The following is a 20,086-nucleotide window of genomic DNA, read 5'->3' on the forward strand; positions in this document are numbered from 1 at the left end:
ACCCACAACAATCGCCTAGTGTAACTGGCTGACCTCTTCAGGCAGTTTGTAAAAGTGTGTGCATATACAGACTGCAGAAGCCTACCTCTACAAATAGACGTGTAAGATATTTCATATGCTGTAGTACTGTTCAAGTGGTTTCAGTAGGATGCTTAGCTTCAGTATTCTTAGCTTTGGTATTGTGACGTTAGGAGTGAAATGGCAAACATGAAAGCTCAGAACCAGTGTTAGCAATAGTGAGAACTTGGACACTGTAAAAGCTTAGAAAGTTAAATGTAGGCCTGGAGGCACATAGCATAGTGATTTACAGCGTGGGGTATTACAATGCAGGGTTACAGTGTTTGAACATTTTATATTTACAAAGAAAGGAATGTAATATACAGTCTCTAATACGGCCTCTGAGAACATGCACAAAGCAAAGTTAGTACATACCTATTGTTTGCGGTATCCAGAGTAGATGATTTTCTTGCATATTTTAATGTAATAAAGACATGGGGATTTTTTTTTGTTGTTGTTTTTGGGGGTGGGTTTGGCGGGGGGAGGAGGTTGGGGTTTTTACAGTGCAGTATCCAGACAGCACTGAAAATTATTAGAGTTTCAGAGACAAGATAAACAGTTACTCAGCCTGGAGTAAGAGACTGCCACAACCACAATATTCCAGAGAGTTTTTTCACTCTGTATTAACTAAATAGAATAATTACAGAATATCTACAAATACCCTAAAATCCTAAGCCTTTGGGGTACTTTGCTAACCTTAAAAGATACCTTTATGGCACAATGGCATGTGCACTTGAGTGTCCACCTGAAAGCAAAGAGCACAGGAGCATCTAGTCAATCTCAGTCAACCCATTACTGCCATAAAAATTGTAAAATAGTGAAACACGCCATTAATGTCCTGTACTTATAGAAGATACTTGCCTAAAAGCTCTTGACTGTGTCACAGGCTCTTGGTTTACCTGTTTCTTTCTCTGTTGATGGCACTGTTTGTCTACTGCCTCAGTGATGTTAACTGTGTCCTGGTATTGCACTGATGGTATCTGTATGAACGTGGGTAATAAAATGTGGGACAGCTTACATCAGTCACTTCTGAGCACTGTTAACAGAAGATTGCTGCTAAGACAAATCACTCCATGCCAACAGGAGGGGAAAAAGGTGGGGGTGTGTGTGTGAGAGAGCATGGAATAATCTCATCCCCATATCTATTTTATTTCTACTGCAGAAGCACAAGTTTCATTAGTAAAACTGAAAACAACCTGCCATGCTAGAAACAGTCATTCATATCACCCATCCTCAGAGACCCGTTTAGTACTTCATAGAATCAAAGAATAAAATCAATCATTTCGGTTGGAAAAGACCTTTAAGATCATGAAGTCCAACCATTTAACTCAACACTGCCAAGTCCACCACTAAACCATGTCCCTAAGCGTCACATCTTTTAAACACCTCCAGTGATGTGACTCCACCACTGCCCTGGGCAGTCTGTTCCAGTGCTTGACAACCCTTTCGGTGAAGAAATCTTTCCTAAGATCCAACTGAAACCTCCCCTGGTGCAACTTGAGGCCATTTCCTCTCTTCCTGTTGCTTGCTACTTGGGAGATGACATTCCCTCAGTTGCAGAGAGCAATAAGGTCCCCCCGAGCCTCCTTTTCTCTAGACTAAACAACCCCAGTTTCCTCTTATGAGCTGCTCCTCATAAGACTTGTGCTCTAATTTTCTCGCACAAAGCCTTCCCTGGACCAGGACAGAAATAAACTTCCAGGGAGATTGCAGTGAAATACATTCAGGCCCTTACTGGAAACACTGGAGTTCAGGCAGGCTGGAGAGTAGTAGACATGCTATTTTACCTGGTAAGTTGTAGGCTGCAGCCAGTTTTTGATACATTGCTCGTACAGAAATGGATAGCAGAACCATAAAGATCTTATGGGTATTCTCTGACCTTTCCCAAACAGTTGACTGCTACTGTTAAATTTTGCTGGTAGTGGTTCAAACCAAGATACTCAGCTATCAGCAACCTTCAACTTTCTTGTGAATTGCAATTGAATAACCATTCCGGTATTCAAGTGTATGGTGGCTGGGTGTCACCGGATCTAGAATCCATAAGGCTCAGTAATTCCCTTTTGGTATGACACCTGTGGCTTTGCTTTCAGTATCTGGATGGCTTTGGTGCATTACATCTATCTTGAAATGAACGTGGCCACTGTGACTTCTGCATGTTATATTCAAGTGCTACACGCTCAATTCTGGAAGGGAGGCTACCCATGTTTCTGCGATTTTTAATTATCATAGCTGTCTCAAACCAATTGTACTTATCAATGCCCATACAACTACATAGACGAGCTATTTATCTAGATACACACTGTATTGTAGCTTCTCAACATCGTATGGGCTAGTGCCTCATAAATAAAAAAGCAATAGCACTTAGTCACACTGAAGTTGTAATTTGCTAGGTCCGCTTACACTGCATCATAGAAATGCTCTTCCAACGCTATAGAATGTTTGTGGAAAAGTTTAGATAAAATTTACATGAAATACATTGGCTCAATGAAAATTAACATTGCTCATAAAGATCTCACTAGGAAAAAGCAAAAATATTTTCACTACTAACGTAAGAGATTTTGTGGGTGCTCAGAAAAACCCTAGCTCCAATAACAGTTAAAACACAATCCAGCAATACATGATTCTATTCTCTCTATTTCAATGTTCATTCAGCCATGGTGAGAAGACCCTTGGAATTTTGTAAAATGTAAACAGGAAAAGTGGAACTACAGAAGCAACACTGGAGAACCAGTTGCAGTCATAACAGAATACTAGTTTTTCAACTTCCCAGGACAGTTGTGTTTTGATTTTGGTTTGTAATTTGGGTTTGTTGTTTGGGGTTTTTTTAAATACTGGTTGATTATTGGAAAACTTTAATTAAAAAGAAGGGAAGGTTTGGATGCAGAGAACAAGTTGACAGAACTCCAAGCACCAGGAACAAAATGGAAGATACACTGTTTATTTTTCCTTACACTCTTACGCTTGCATAGCCCGTCCTTCCAGTTCTGCCAATACATCTTAGCCCTGAAACCAGCTGCATTGCCTGAGAGGCCCAGTATTGCATACTGACACCATGGTGCTCTGCCTAATGCCATATCAGCAGAATCCAACCATACAGTTCCTATCTCTTTTCTATGCTAGCAAAACTCTCGTTGCAGTCACAGACTAAGTTCAGATACAGTTTGTTTTCTCTTGATTTAGATTAAATAAAAGCACATTCCTGCTCCCAAGCATTTTCAATTACCTGTCCTTCACAAAAAAAGGAACAGCTCAAACAAATTTCATTAGGTAATTAGCTGCATGTAATCAAATGCAAAGCTCCAACATACATCAGCCTCAGTCTCTTCATGTTGGTCTAAAGCACCAGGTAATCACCTGGGCATATCCTCAAACTCCAAATGAAGCTATTTCAGATATTACTAAAAAGGCCCTGTAACCTGTACACAGAGTATCACCTATTAATGCATAAATGGGTACACGATATTCCAGTGCATTTTAGCAAATTGCTACTGCATTAGGTATTAAAATAGCAGTGGTCACATACTAAAAGTACTGGTGCTTTGCAGTAGGCTTGAAACAAAGCCTGTAGCATACACTACGTCTAAATGTGCAGGATTTCAAACAATATCTGAGGCATTACTGCAATAGCTCAAGCGGGGGTGCTCTAGCACTGGATTTTATACTGCGATGCAGCATAGCAGATATTTTGGAAGACGATGCTCTTCCCACACCAGCTATCACACTTGTATTTTTTGAAATTCCAGGACAGATTCTGGCATTTTACATCTCATGTGTGTGCCTGGAAGTCAGAAGATGAATCAACAATAGAATCAGCAGGCTTGGACACTTACTCACCCCTTTATGCTCTTCTAAACCTGGGGGAAGCAGGGGGCAGGAATGATGCTTGACTGCTTTTATAAAACTCTTGAGAACTTCTACGATCTGGAAGGCTGATATGGCCTTTAAAATAGTAATTTTTGCCTTTATGCTTTTTATACATGTCTGTTTCTCTCTACAAAGAGCATAAAGGCAAAAATTTCTTATCTTATAGGCAAAGGATGACACAGCAGCCATGAAACATGATCGCTTCTAAAGAGATATACTCCTCTTTCAGTTGCAATTACGAACTACTATCGAAATAGAGCTACACATCTGACAGAAGAAAGTTCTTACATAAAAGAAGTAGGATTTTACATTTTATAGCGCTTGCAACTATAAATTACCCCAGGTAAAAGTGATCAAAGGGAATCTGATTTATTAGAATGAATTAACTTATATAACACTTGGCTACCATCTTCCACCTAGCCATAAAAACATAGTAAATGCCCATTTCTAATGCATTCAGTGCAATGCAATGACCCAGCTCTAACATTTTCTTCTGTCAAAAGACTCTGAAGTATACTTAAACTAATAAATTCAGCATTGCCACACTTCAGTTGAATAAAGCAAGAATGCTAAATCCTGTTATTACATTAGAAGAGAGAAAAACAGAGTATTTCAGTGACTTACTGCATGTCCCACATTATCTGAGAAATGGTGAAACTTGGACAGATCAAGAAACAAACCTTACAGTTAACATCAGAAATATCCAGTCGACATCTTCTGTAGAGGTTGTTCCCTCTTCTTTGCATCTCAATAAACTCTGTAACAACCTATCTACCACAAATCTCCTTTGGCCAGAAGAAAATTTAACTGGGCACACCAAAACAAACCAAAAAGCACTGCATGTTTGTTCCTTGTTAATATATCCTATCTTATAGTACCTTTCTATTCATTACATTTAATAGTTCATTCAGAAATACTGATCATTTTGCCTGAGGCTGATCTCTAACATGGGTTAGTATGATCTACAGTACGGTTCAGACAAGTCTAGTCCTTACTAGATACCTAGTCTGGATGAGACCCTACAGGATGACTGGGATGAATAAGAGTTGAGTATTTGTGAGGAAAATGACAAGCTCATAGAAAGACAAGTATCTAACAGTTCAGAAGACTCATTAAAGAAGCCTTCATAAAGTAAGATGAGTATCCCTATAAAATTGAACAAAGCAGAGGAGCAATTGTGGAAAATATTACCTCATCACAGTAAGACACAAATCTGACGAAAACAGATGATTATACATTCTTTTAATGTTCACATTTCATGTGGACCAACACATGTGCTTTGAACTTCTAAATCCAGTAATCTGGAGTAACCCTTTAAAATATTACTTCCGTAAAATTTAAAGGTTTTCTTTAGGTTCTATCTTCAAAATGAAAGGTAAAATTTGCAGAGAGAAAACCAGAAGGAGACTCAGTCTTCCCCAGGTCTGATACTGAAGCAGCGCATTTAAGAAAGGTCTAGCATGAACATTTATGTCCGCCTGTTTTCTTGAAACAAGCAGGCAAAACAAGCCATTTACACAAAAAAGTTTGATTTTAAGACTGACGCTTCTTCAGTCAATTTTCCATCTGCTCCTCTAAAAAGAACTTTTTAATTACTTAACAAGATTAGGTATGATATCCTTGTCTTCCCGCATGACATCCTTGTCTCTAAATTGGAGAGACATCAATTTGATAGATGGACCACTCGGTGGATAAAAAACTGGCTGGATGGCCGCACGCAAAGAGTTGTGGTAAATGGCTCGATGTCCAGTTGGAAACCTGTAACGAGTGGTGTCCCTCAGGGATCGGTGTTGGGACCGGTCCTGTTCAACATCTTTGTCGGCAACATGGACAGTGGGATTGAGTGCGCCCTCAGCAAGTTTGCTGACACCACCAAGCTGTGTGGTTCAGTTGATACGCTGAAGGGAAGGGATGCCATCCAGAGGGACCTTGACACACTTGTGAGGTGGGCCGATGCCAACCTTATGAAGTTTAACCAAGCCAAGTGTAAGGTCCTACACCTGGGTCGGGGCAATCCCAGGCACTGCTACAGGTTGGGCAGAGAAGAGATTCAGGGCAGCGCTGCTGAGAAGGACTTGGGGGTGTTGGTTGACGAGAAGCTTAACATGAGCCGGCTTCAGTGTGCGCTTGCAGCCCAGAAAGCCAACCGTACACTGGGCTGCATCAAAAGAAGAGTGACCAGCAGGTCGAAGGAGGTGATCCTGCCCCTCTACTCTGCTCTTGTGAGACCTCAGTTGGAGTACTGCATACAGTTCTGGTGTCCTCAACATAAAAAGGACATGGAGCTGTTGGAGCGAGTCCAGAGGAGGGCCACGAGGATGATCAGGGGGCTGGAGCACCTCCCATATGAAGACAGGCTGAGAGAGTTGGGGCTGTTCAGCCTGGAGAAGAGAAGGCTGCATGGAGACCTCATAGCAGCCTTCCAGTATCTGAAGGGGGTCTACAAGGATGCTGGGGACGGACTCTTCCTTAGGGACTGTAGTGGTAGGGCAAGGGGTAACGGGTTCAAACTTACACAGGGGAAGTTTAGATTAGATATAAGGAAGAAGTTCTTTACAGTGAGGGTGGTGAAGCACTGGAATGGGTTGCCCAGGGAGGTTGTGGATGCTCCATCCCTGGCGGTGTTCAAGCCCACGTTGGACAGAGCCTTGGACCGCGTGGTTTAGGGCAAGGTGTCCCTGCCCATGGCAGGGGGGTTGGAACTAGATGATCTTAAGGTCCTTTCCAACCCTTACGATTCTATGATTCTATATATTATAAATAGGTCATATATGATTTTGAATCACTGCCAAGACATCTTAATATATTTCTCAGATGTTTTTCCCTGTTTTCACATTCAGAGGAGCAGCATGGTAAAATGCAGTTATCCAGACCGAAGCTGTGTTGATTAAATCACCTGATCAGTAGGAGTTAAGCTAGCCACAAGTGCCATTACAGACATAACTGCTCTCAAAAATCACAAGATCAGATCCCTACCGAGCAAGTTATGTTGAGAAGCACATCTCAAACTTGCTCCTTAAGCACTGCCTGTTATTTAGACTCTTACACATTGTACAAAGCAACAGAGAAGCTTAAGCACTGAAGTGAATTTTAATATGAAAAATATCCATGACAAGAAATTGACATGTACTCTCAGGAGCTCTGCAGGAACTCCTGATCCTACTTTAAAAAGAAAAAAACAAAGAGCAATGGAGAAATACTTTATGCAGCCTGGTGGAACTATGGTAGTTTTCTCTGGAAAAGAAAATCCTCTGCTAGGCCAGGGGATTTAACTAAACAGTGATGATACATTTAGTTAGTTAACCCCTCACCACCTTTCCTGTAATATTCTTGTCAATATCAGTCCCAACAGACTCAGTTACAAAGCACTTGACTCTGGGGCAGATGTAGCCTACTAAATACAAAAAAATTAAAAAAGTAGAAATGCTTCACAGCCATTTGCTGTATCTTATCCAAATTCAGTGATTTTATGACACCATTAAAAATTTGTGGCATTATTTACAAGAACAGCAACAACATAATAGCATTTGAAATTTCTTTACTTGCACCATTTCATAGCTGCTTCATTAATGCAAAAATAAACTAATTTTTTCCATGTTGGTAATCTGTTTATTAAACTTAAAAGACCTACTTTATTACCAGAAATACCAAACTTAGAGAAGGGAAATAGTACTTTTGCTCCTGTAGTGCTTAGGTTCCTCAGGTATACCTGTGCGCAGACTGTGACAGGTGCTGTGTATAACAAATTAGTCATAGCTCCTGCATCAGTCGGAAAAATACCGGAAGGGATCTACTGATAGACTACATGAACTGTGCATGTTAAATAACTCTCTTGATGTTTCCAGGGCAGATCACTCATTCTGTTGATTAAATTGTTATGAAAATAATGTATTTATGAAGTGGTGATTTCTAAGTGGCCCATAATTTACTCACCAGTGCAGCAGTAGCTGTAAACCTTTGCACTAAGAAAGGTTTTATTGAATAGAGCAACAATTTACAAGAAAGCTACTTAACTGGCAGCCTCATTAATGACATGAACAACTGAGTGAAAGGAAGCTGAAATCATTCTTTTACTATTGCTGGTAAGTCTTTCATGTCAAAAAAGATGTATGCAACCTTCTCAATTGAAGATTAATTTCATTAACAAGTATACCTTGGAACACACTTTGTACACCAAAAATCTCAACTCTTGTGTCAAATTTGGCATTAGATTAACATAAAAAACATAACAAGCTTAAGCTGAAACTTACCAGAAAATACATAAACAGCTAAAACCTCAGTTTTGCTATCCATGTTCTCCTGTATTAAGCTCAATGATGATAAAACTATGATGACAATTTAAATAAAAAGGATTTTTGTTCCTCATGGACAGTAAGAGTTCACAGTTTCAGAAAACACTGTGGAAGCTGAAGTTTGTAGATAGCTTCTCAACTGTAGTATTTACTCAGACAATACAGAATCGAAGTATTAGACGTGTGTCTCCTCAAACTAGGTGGAAAGTAGCTGCCTCCACAGATTGTCAGACAAGTATATTAAGCTGTTTTATATTCAGGAGAATATTGAAGAAACACCCAGATAAATGCGCTCAGATCCTGCAATAGGACTTACCTACAAATGAAGTATTCTTGAATTTGAAGTAAAAATAAACACTGCATGCAAAGACATATTTTAAAGTTTAAAATTAAACACACCTTACATTAAAAAAAAAAAAAATCCTTCTCATACAGTGCCTTAGTTTTCAGAATTATTTTAATTGCAGTTTTCAACATATAAAAATAAACCTAAGGTACAGGCTCAAAACTTTTTTCTGTTTACATACATTAGCAAACAAAATTAAGTTTTAGATTCTCTTTAGGTAATAACAGTATCTACAAATTTCAACTGCCCACAGTCCAATCTCTGGTAAGAAAACCCCATCTTTCTGAACGAAGTGCCTACATTACTTTAGCCATTTACAGGTCTCAGCATTTGTGTCACTAAGTCCAACCCTCACTTTTAAAATTACGATAACACCAAAGGCAATAATCAATTACTATAAAACTAGAAGTACACCAAGTGGCAGGCAGTACCCATAATATGTCCCAGTTTGCAAGTTATTGTTCAGAATTCACAGATTAGCTGTTTTACTGCTATAATGCAATTTTCACACTAACATTTACAAAATTCAAGATTATTTTTGTCTGTTGGGGTTTTTTCCCCCTAAGTGAATGGCTAGCAAAATTAAAATACATGAACTCTAACCTTGTTTGATTACAAACTAACAAAAAGACAGTGATGCAGAGATGCTTCAGTCCTAGAAGAAAACACTTATCAATCACTATGGCATTACTGCTTGCAACAGTCATACACATGAATGAAAAAAGTACAGAGTAATAAGGTCAGGTATGAAGCATAAAATTCTATCGCACAAGGCAGCCTTTACTTACTATCTCCTCCTCAGACCAAAAGAAAATCAGAGACATCCCTAGATCTAGTAACTATTACAAAAATACCAGTACATGCTGAAGGCAACACAGAGAAGCTACCATGTAACAAACATTTGCAGTTTCAAAGTTATTTCAGGTATTGCCTTAGATGTAACTGGCCCAGGGAACACTAGCAAGCAATGCAAGCCATGCTACAGGCTATGGAATTTACTTGCTTTGCAGCAAACACACTCAAGTGACCATAGCGCATTTCAGAATACAAGCTGTGCACAGGTTGCTGCTGTTAGCCAGATAATTCAAAGCTAGTTCAGATGCACCTATCTGAAATTGCCATTAAAAAAGAGCATGTGATTAATGAGTAGGTAAAACCTACCTCTCACTGATTTCTCAGGTACTCTTCATGTTTCTAGATTCCAACTGAAGTGCTTTTTTTTCTCCTCTTAGTTCTAACAATATGCTTTACATATCATACTAATAATGTTTGCAATCAAAATTTAATCCCTCACACTTCTGTAAACCTATTGACTTTGATGAGCTTATCTAAGTCACAGCCACCTCTATTTTGAGCTTGGAATCCTGTTTCAGCCACCAGCAGTTGCCTTCTATCTTCTTCTTTCAAAATCCTAAGAAAAATCCTGTCCGTTACCCAGAGACACTGCTGTAAGATAACTGTAGCCACTAACAGAAGCTTACACATACATGCTTTACATGGCCTTAGCAAAATGGCTAATCACTTTTCTAAGCAATTATGAGTCATGTTTTCAAATAAAGGCCGACACAAATGAAATTACATTTAAAACAATAAAACTATCATGAACTACACTGTTCTCAAAACGTCACTCCATGTAATCTCATTTATGAAGTGCAAAACCAAGCAATCTACCATGGCAGCTCAGCATGCAAACCAGTTAACGATGAAGGCAATTCCAGTGGAGTACAAACACGTTTAATGGATGATGCACACAATCCTGCTGGAGCAAGCAGAGACTTCATTACTGTGTTACACTACCAGTTTGAAAATGAGCAATCCTCTGCAGAAACAGGCATTTTACAGAATAGTCATTTTCTACTAGTGGCTTTTTAGGAAGAGGGGAACTGCAAAACACCTAGTACGAAGAGACAGAACCCTACAGATCTGCACTGTATTTACAAAGCAAACCCAGAAAATACAGCATTCATAAGAAAATATGACTTGAGGTGAGGAGGAAATGTCTGTGCTTGGTGGGTGGTTGTTTTCGGCCTTTGCCTTTAAAAACAAAACAAATAAAAGCCTTTTTTGTAAGGGAATTATTAATTCACGAACAATGTAACAATGTGGTGCATATGGACTTATACATGGGATAAGTTAGATAATAAGGCGGCCATCCTTAACTATTAATTTCCAAAGGTATGTTTCTTAGCTAACTGTACACAATCCTTTATATATTTTGCAACTGATTTATAATCAAAATCAAGAAATCAAACTAGTATCAGCTGAAACATGATACACTGCAAGAATTATAATTCCTCCCAAAGGAGAAACCCAGCTTTTCAAAGATACTATAGTACGTTTATATTTTCACTGGTATCCACATTTCTAATTAAAGAAGCTGCATGAATGAGACCAGATCAACTAAAAATATTCCTTTAATAAGTATATACTAGCAGAAACTTCCCTCTAAAATACTTGATTTTATTAGTGAAATGGTACCAAAGATAACAAGTATACAAACAATCTCTTTGCTCTATGCTACTTACACATCATAAATAAAACAGCTGATGTTGCAAGACACAATCCTTCAGTCTTCTTGTAAGCATACAGATTTGTCACTCTTTTATCAGAATAAGCTGTTTACCAGCCAACAGCACAAAAATGACTGTCTATACTTTACATGGTAAAGCATTTTCTATAGTCTTAAATGTACACAGTGGCAAGAACATTAAATCCTACTGAGAATGAAGAGTGATTAAGCAGCTTCACAATCAAACTGGGTTTCACTACCTTAGGAATTGGGCAAATTTTTCACTCCTTGTAATATGCTTTTTTTTTTCTTTCTTCTTTTTGGAAGAATTAACTATGCAAAGGAGAATTAAAATAAATTGAAAGCAAGTAGCTAATATGCTATTAGGTTTTTTTTCAACTGAAATAAATAACTCTTCCCATGAGGTAAGGCAATTAACGTCATTTGATTGTATTAAGTTGTATTAAAAATAATAAATTTTAAAGGAATGACTCTTAAGAAATCTCATGTAACCAATTAAAGTAGTTCTGAGAACACAAGCCATGTTTTACCTTGACAAAAATATTTGCTTTGTCATTTTCTCTTATGTGCTTTCTCCCCAAAGACTGAAAAAAAGAATCTCTACCATATAACTTGTGTGTAAATTAGAATTTTTTCCCCAAAATTATTTTCCCCTCTTCTTTACATACAATTCCTTTTGTATCACCCAACAGGTATAAGAGAAGATGATGGAGAGGTAATAATTAAGGCCATCCAAATGTAGATTAAATGTCTATAAAGGGCTGTCTTCAATGCAGGTGATCAGAAAATGCTTTGTATTCAGCTACTACTTTTGTACAGTGGTGGTCCCTGAACTGCATCTTTGCTTTTATCTATAAATCTCTTCTTAAAAAAAAGAAGAAAAATCAAGCTTTAGTATTTTAACAAGTGAATACAGCAACCATTCTGAAAAATCACTTGCATTCTTGTCTACAGTATGGTGGTGGCAAAACAGCAATAGAGATCATGTAAGATTTAGCTAAAAATGAGTAATAGCCCATATACATTTCTAGAAAATACCACATTTTAAGAAGGCACTAAAGCATCTGCTTGTGTTCCCACTTTTTTTTAAACAAATAAGAAAAATTTATTTTCATAATGGCACCTGTACTATTCGCAGCTGAACAGACACACTGCAGTACGGCTCAAAACAAAAGCTGTCATTCAGATAATATGATACAGAAGTGCTCACTTCTGGAAGGACAAAAGAAAACAACAAAACTAAACAACCCCAAAATAACTCAGTAATCTGACCTATTATCTGTAACATGGCAGTGTCCCTTTTAGGAACAAAAAAGTAGCATGCATTGTTCAAATACTTTAAAAGAAATATTAATTTTAGGGATATTAGTAAGAAATTCTTTTAAATAATAAACCCCAAGAATCTCAAGCAGTGAGCAACTGAAAAACATACTGGTCAGTGGGTATTTAACAAAAGAACTGTAAAACTGTGTTTATGTTTAAAACCCCTTTCTGTTGGGGTCATTTACAACAGAAGAAAGTGTGTATATTTATGCACCATTTCCAAGCACATCAAACAGTACACATTGAAGTTTTTGTGGATTTTTTTAACCCACAAGGTAAAACAACACAAAATCATCAACGAGCAGTATTTTAAACAAACTTCAATGCATATCTTCAGCTTTTTTTGGGTAGTACAGGTTTACATCTTTCAGTTTCTACTTATTTGTAACAGCTCATGGCAAAACTTAACATAAATCATTTCACAAGTACAGCCATCATGGAAATACATGGATTTTCAGAGATGAATAGTTTTGATGGCATCTGCCTTTTCATGGTAAAACTACTGGTCCGTGCTCTCTTGCTTTACGGCAAGAAGACAACAAAGCTATCACAAGAATTGAAAGAGCTACGAGTACTATCAACACAGTCAGGTTGATTGCTTTGACATTTTCTTCCTCATTCTGGGAAATAAAAAGCTTTGGATTTCATTCCTTAGTTGAATCGGATGCCCACTCTTTGCTTTAAACCTCCTCCATTTTAACTGAGAGGTTTTCTTCATTTGGTTGACAGTTCCCATTCTGTTGTAGTTTGACTTCATCTGTCCTTTCTGTATCTCTGTTGTCTACCTCCTTGTCAGTTTCTGAATTCTGATCCTCTTTAGTGTGATCTTTGTCCTACCAAAAATAGAATTATTTTACAAAAAAAATCATACTCTTCCCATTATAGGGTATGACTTATACGACTTCCAGCCAACTTTTGTTATTTTTGTCTCAATTTTTACACACCTACCTTGTCTCAGCAATTTTTATAATTGAGGTGTCAGCTTCTTTTCCTTTTCAATTGGATGAAGTTAGGTACTCATAACAACTAGTCGTCCAAGCAATCAATGCCATAAAGCAATCTGTCTTTACGACCAATATTAAGAAAAAACAAAGTAGCATCACAGAACCTATTAGAAACAGCTTCAGAATTGAAGACTTCTCCATATTTCCTAAACAAAATAGGATTAGCTTTTTTTCTTCCATAGTTTTTGTCAGATACCTGATGCATTTTAAGAAAGTTCTCGGATAATTACTTAAGCATGTGGGCAGAGTCACCCAAATCAGCTGTTTATAACAGTTGAATAATTCTGAGTACAATGAACTCCTCTTAAAGGCATGCCGCTTTTCAAATACTAAGATTAAAAAAATTTGAAGGTGTTTCATTCCTTAATCACATCACCTTCTATTTTGCAGGGCAAAATCCCACACCACTCTTCCCCAATTCTTCAACCTTACTTCTCTGGTCGTCCAACATGCACACCAGGGCCAAAGCAACCCAGGAGAGGCTGAACTGCGAAGTGAGTGTTTATTGGAAAAGTAACCTTCCCAGCTTGATAGCCAAGCTGTCCCTGAATACTTCTCCTTCATTATACAGTCTGCTTCCTACCTGCTCATACAGATAGGCAGTCAGCCAAGTCCTAACATGTGGAGCAAGAAAAAGAAACAAACAAACAAAAAATGTGTTTCCATAACCTATTCATACAAGCTGCTAAGTCCAGTAAAGTTCAAACATGGAGACATATGAAACGCCCACTAACACACCAGTTGTAGGTTTTCACTAGCAAAAGCCAAACACAAATGGTAATAATTTGGTAAGGAAAACAGGAGGAAAAAGGGAGGAGGAAAAGAAAGAAAAAGAAAAAAGGAAATTTCAATATTGGCTCCACTAGCACCTTCTAATTCTGCTTATTACTTGGTCATACATAGCTTACCTTCAAAGTACTGGTGCTTTTGTCAGATTTCTCCTTTCCCTCTTTTTCTTTACTACTTTTTTTCTTGGAGGTGGAGCGTTCTCTTTCTCTTCTTTCATTATTTGTATCTCTCTCTCTCTTTTTTTCTTTCTTGTTTCTGTTTAAGAAAATTTTTACTCCAATTAAAATTTGATCCAACAGCAACAACCTTCAAACCATTTAACTGCAAACTAAACTTTCATCTATGCGTTTTCCAAAAAAAACCCAAAACATAACAAAACCTCCTTTCACAAAGACAAGGGCATTTTTTGACTGATATGAGCTAAAGAATACATGGGTTCAGTATGCATGGTACTGGCAAAAAGAAAACCAAATTCTGCTGTATCCAGTGAAGGGCTTTTACTGATTTGAAGCAAATTTGCATTGTTGACAGATCTGAAACTCTCTAGGTGAAAGCATACCAAAGCTCAAATTCATCATACTGTCCAACTGACACAGTCTGAGATTATTAGTGCAAAAGCAGTTAACCAATGAAAATACTAAAAATTCTTGATTCTTCACTGCTCATTAACTTTTATATTTACATCAAACTGACCTTCTTGGAGAAGGAGTTCGTGAAGACTTTCTTTTTGTTGTTTTGGATGATTTAGGAGACTTGGAGAGACTTCTACTCTTCCTTTTACGCCTTTCTCTACAGGACCAAGAAATTCAAGATCATCAAAGAATAAAAATAATAACTCAGGAACCAGATAAAAACAGAAAGCCCTTAACATAATCTGAGACAACAGCTAAGTAAACATCCCTGAATTTAACATTATATTACTAGCAACAATATATGAACTGTAGAAAGAAAAAAAAAAAAATCTCATGTTTCAGATGGTGGGAAAGGGAAGGCTAGAAGTGGGAAAAAAAAGGCTGTGCCTTTCAGATTTTAGTTTTTCGTTTATTTTCACATGCTTATACTTACACCTGATAACAATGGAAACACACTTTATTCACCAATCCTGTATTAAGTAAGAGTTTCTTTAGGTAGGAAAAGAATCAAACTGAATGAAGAGCCACATTAAGACAAAAGGCCTAACTTGAGCAATGCAAACCTCAGAACATAACACTACAACCTGAAGATCACTGTAATTTCAGTTCAACCTGACTGTAATTTAATTCCTAAATACAAGAGCTAGTATTCCTATTGGTTTAGAAGTAAACTGTGCAAAATGAAGCTCAAGATGTTGCCAAAATCAAAATAAGAAGTTATTATCTATTGTTTTCCTAGCAGTCCTTGCTCAGCAAACAGAATGTTACCACTCTGTAGGACACTGAAGAGCTCATAGTATTTTACTAAACAGCTGTTTTACGGATGTATGATATATGAAGTTTGCCAAAGCTATTACAGAGTCCAATCTTGAATAGAACATAACATTAAATAACTTGTCGCAAACATACCAAGGTATATGTTAAAATAAAGCAAAACCTGATCCAGTAAAGCTTCATTTAACAGAAACACAGAATCTGTCTCTGTCAAAGTAACATGATATTTTTCCTATCACCTGTTCCTAGAGCAGGAAAAGCGTATGTGTAGAGCCATCAAAGAAAAACAGGAAAGTTAAAAACTAACTTCAAGATACGCTACACTTACGTACACGAGCTTTTACAATTCACACCACTAGGTGTGAATATTTAGATCTTCAATATTTAGAAAGGCCAAGAAATCAACAGTTATTAAATAAATTACAAAAGGATTTATTAAGATATGCCTCGTATCACTATCTGGATTGATACATTGACAACATTATCTACCGTGACCTCCTCAAACTGCACAGGACAAAATTTCATAACTATTTTGTTCAGCCAGCTCTTTAAGTTTGATTTGAGCTTTGGTAAACAAAAATACAAAGTGGCCTCAGAATCATTGAGAAAACAACAATATCACTAATCAGCTGCTCACTAGTTAACACACATCACATTTTTAACAGCTTCACATTTATCACCACCTTTTTTAATACGAGGATACTGGAAATTGATGTATTACTCTGACAGTGCTCCCACCTGGGCTACAGTGAGTACATCCCCACTTTATTTTGCTTTCCAGCATACATATCTGTGAGTAACCAAGTGCCTTAGCAATTCTGTTCATGCTAGAAATTGTTTATTAATTTTCAGTTTCTGCTTTTCATATTTCAAGTTGAAGAGCTTTAACTGTCTTACAGTATTCGTTCCCTATATCACGTCTACACAAAGATGTTTGTGCACCTGTTTAACACTGTTAAGAAATACTAACACAGCAAAACTTAAGAAAAAACAATTTTGAATACTTTAATAGTGATTCTGTGCCTCTTAGTCATAAACAGAACTAACATTCCATACCTATCTACTCTGCTAGCTTGTAAATATTTGCTGGAAAAGGAGCCAGATCTTCCTCTTCTTCTGGTCTGTGCCTTTTCCTTCAGCTAGGAATCACAAATAGCCATCTAATTTCTAGTACCTGGATGCTGTCTGTCAGTAAAGCAAGGTCAGTTGCCACCTAGTTCTTAGAAGGTCCTGGATGTCCAACTCTGCCTTCCCCTCTCCTCCAAAAAGGTGACTATTTGTCCAACATTTTAAACTCATCCAGTAAAGGATTAGCAATCTCATCTCAGTGCTGCACTGGTGAATTCAGACAGCTGAAATGCTACTTCAACTACTATTTCAACTAGGAAATGTCAATCACCAAAGTAAACAGATATCCCTAAATGCAAGCTAACTGGGACTCTGTAATCCGACCTATTCACAATTACTTCTCAGAGAACAACAGAATTACTGAGGTTGGAAGAGCCCTCTGGAGACCAGCTAGTCAAACCTCTTCTCCCCAGCCTAAAAAGAGGGTCAACTACAGCAGGTTACTCAGGTTCACATCCAGTCAGATTTTTAGGATCTCCAAAGAGACTCCACAATCTCTCACCATAACTGGGTCCAGTTTGCCTAGAAAAAAACCCCAACAACCAAACAAAACCAAAACAACATAATTCAAACACCGGAAGAAAGTCTCTATTTCCCATATGTAGGTATGTGCCCACTGCCTCTTAGCCTGTCACTGGCCCTCACTGGCTGTCTTCACACTCTCTGAGCAGGTACTCATATGCACTGATAAGATGTCCTCTCAGCCTTCTCTTCTCCAGACTCCCAGGTCCCACAGTCTCTCCTTCTATGACAGATGCTCCAAGTCCTTTACCAGTTTTGTGGCCTTCCACTGGACTCACTCTAGTACATCTGTGTCTCTCTTGTACTGGGTAGCCCAGAACTGGATGCAAGATTTAGATGTGGCCTCACCAGTGCTGAGGGAAAGAATTACCTTCCTTGACCTGCTCAAAGCACTCTGCCTAATGCAGAGCAGGATACTGCTGACCTCGTCAGGAACCCCAGGATCTTTTCTACCAGCCAGCCTTCTAGTCAGTCCCCATGCTGTACTGGTGTGACAGTGTTTGCCTGCACAGGTGCAGAATTTGGACTTTTCTATGTTTAACAGAGGCGCCTGTCAGCCCATTTTTCCTGTCTGTCAATGCTTCTCTGAATGGCAGCACATTCCTCTGGTGTACCAGCCTCTCCCCTCAGTTCTGTATCACCTTCAAACTTGCAATCTGTCCACTGATGAAGATGCTCAAGAGTACTGGTTCCAGTATTGATACTCTACGGATAACACTACATTTGAGGAAAGAATTATAAATCCATGTCAAAAAAGTGTTTCTCTCTCATCTTCTGTATTCAAAAGAACATTGTCCTTATTTAGTAACATCCCTATTAAAAAAAAAAAAAAAAAATTAACTTCATATCAAAGTAGAGTTTTGTACTATGAGTCCACTAGAAGAGATGCACTAATTTTCACTAGAATTCTTTACTCAAGTACATGGCATTTGAGCCTTCTACAGCGCTCTCTTAAATAGTAAGATTCTTACATGGAGCATTATTGTTGCAAACTAGAGTACAAATTTTTTGCAACATCCAGCTAAATACACTTGCTGTTTGACATTAGGAACCGTGTCTTCCAAGTTTCTTATATAAACTACACATTGTCAAAATCTTAAATCTTTTTTCTACACTTAACCTAATCCAACACTTCTGAGACCTACAGACAGAAAATGTTATGTTTTCAAAGCTGGCAGAACTACCTCTACTCTCCGTAGGTCTTCAACCCATGAAATTATGTTAAAATGCATTAAAATAGGAAGCTACAAATGCTCAAAGGCAGCACAGTATTTTGCCCATCAACCTCCAAACCAACATGGACTGCTTTGTATGAGCCATGGACTCCTGAGTTTTGAGGACTGTGGGAATTTTGCTTTTGTCCAGTGAGATGATTATAGTATGTAGAACTTCTAATTTATCCAGCATTTCATTCTCTCAAGGTAACAGATAAAATTTATCTAAATTTGACGTGTGATATTACTGAACTCCCAATTCCTGAGGTATTCAGAAAGTACTTTTTCCACCAAAGCTTCTGAACTTGTTAGCCACAACACTTTTAGATTATGCATGAGTTGGTCCACTTACAGAGCTTATCATCAATCTCACAGTCTCCTTTTGCTGTACTGAATTTATCCAGACTTCCACCCATTTCAGCCTCCCTCAAAGGCAAAAACAACAGCTACGTTAACTTTAATGTTTTCATGTTTACTATCACCATCATTAAGGAATGTTACTTTTCACTTGCACCTGGCCATCTACCAGTGAAACAAGGTATGCTTATCTTCCAACTGAGATACCAATCTTCTGAATGGCTAGCCAGTCAAGTGATACGCTTGCTTCCTGCTGTTCAGCCATCCAACTGAAGAGTGACAAACACTATCACCCAACTGTTCACAGGATGTACAAATCAACACCGTATAGTATGTAAGAAACCAAGGAACAACATAACAGTGACTCAGATTTTCATCAGGACAAAGACTATGTGTGATTTTGCTTTATCAGAACTTTTGGATGGCTCCAATGCAGAGAAATGGCACAAGAATCATTCTACTTACTGTCCTCAAGGACTATACTAAATGGTTGTGTGAAAGGCAAGCACCAGCAGCCCAACAAGAAACTATGCTCTATCGGGCATCATACAGAGCTCTTTGCCATAGATTTTACTTTACAGGAAAATCTACAAAACAAGTAACACAAATTCAATTAGTAAAAGACATGGTGATACTAATATATGAAAACTAGGATGGTGCCTCATTGAACTGACAAGTCAAGAAAGGCATGAAAAAATTCTAAACAAACCTGCTTGAGCTACGAGATCTTCTTGAAGAGCTATAGCTTCTTGGGGGTGTTCTGGATCTCTTCTCTTTCTTCTTCTTATCATCTCTCTCTTTTTCTCGCTCTTTTTCCTTATCCCCATCCTTTTCTTTCTCTCTGTCCCTCTCTTTGTCCTTATCTCCCTCCTTGTCCTTAATCTTCTCTCTGTCCTTCTCTCCTTCTTTCTCAGTATCTTCCTTCTCCTTGTCCTGATCTACCTCTTCCCTGTCTTTTTCCTTCTCCTTATCTTTGTCCTTATCCTTGTCCTTGTCCCTGTCCTTATCCTTGTCTTTGACTCGCTCCCGATCTTTGTTTCTCTCTTTATCTCTCTCCCTGTTTCTCTCTTTATCACGTTCTCTTTCTCTATCTTTGTCTCGGTCTCTCTCTTTTTCCTTGTCTCTGTCTCTCTCCTTCTCTTTGACTTTTTCTTTTTCCTTGACCTTTTCTTTGTCTCTTTTCTTGTCCCTGTGAAAAGCCAAACACAAATACATTAATTCATCCTTAAACTTTCCAATTAAAATTACAACTCT

The 20,086-nt window shown here is 38.0% G+C and overlaps 1 protein-coding gene across 6 annotated transcripts in view; it reads right to left on the minus strand.

Moving 5' to 3' along the window:
- Positions 1 to 9,117: 9,117 nt before the first annotated feature.
- Positions 9,118 to 20,086, minus strand: part of SREK1 (splicing regulatory glutamic acid and lysine rich protein 1) — a 33,111-nt gene continuing 22,142 nt past the window's right edge. For 5 of the 6 annotated variants that reach the window (XM_030471061.1, XM_030471064.1, XM_030471067.1 and 2 more), the window contains 4 exons: positions 19,542 to 20,021; positions 14,899 to 14,994; positions 14,325 to 14,460; positions 9,118 to 13,245 (listed from right to left, as the gene is read on the minus strand). In XM_030471061.1, coding sequence (XP_030326921.1) covers positions 13,093 to 13,245; positions 14,325 to 14,460; positions 14,899 to 14,994; positions 19,542 to 20,021 — 865 coding nt within the window. In that variant the 3' untranslated portion in view covers positions 9,118 to 13,092. Of the gene's footprint in view, positions 13,246 to 14,320; positions 14,461 to 14,898; positions 14,995 to 19,541; positions 20,022 to 20,086 lie in introns of all 6 variants that reach the window. The other variant, XM_030471063.1, reaches the window with a different exon arrangement.

The sequence above is a fragment of the Strigops habroptila genome, chromosome Z (assembly GCF_004027225.2).
Source record: "Strigops habroptila isolate Jane chromosome Z, bStrHab1.2.pri, whole genome shotgun sequence".
Lineage (NCBI taxonomy): Eukaryota > Metazoa > Chordata > Aves > Psittaciformes > Psittacidae > Strigops > Strigops habroptila.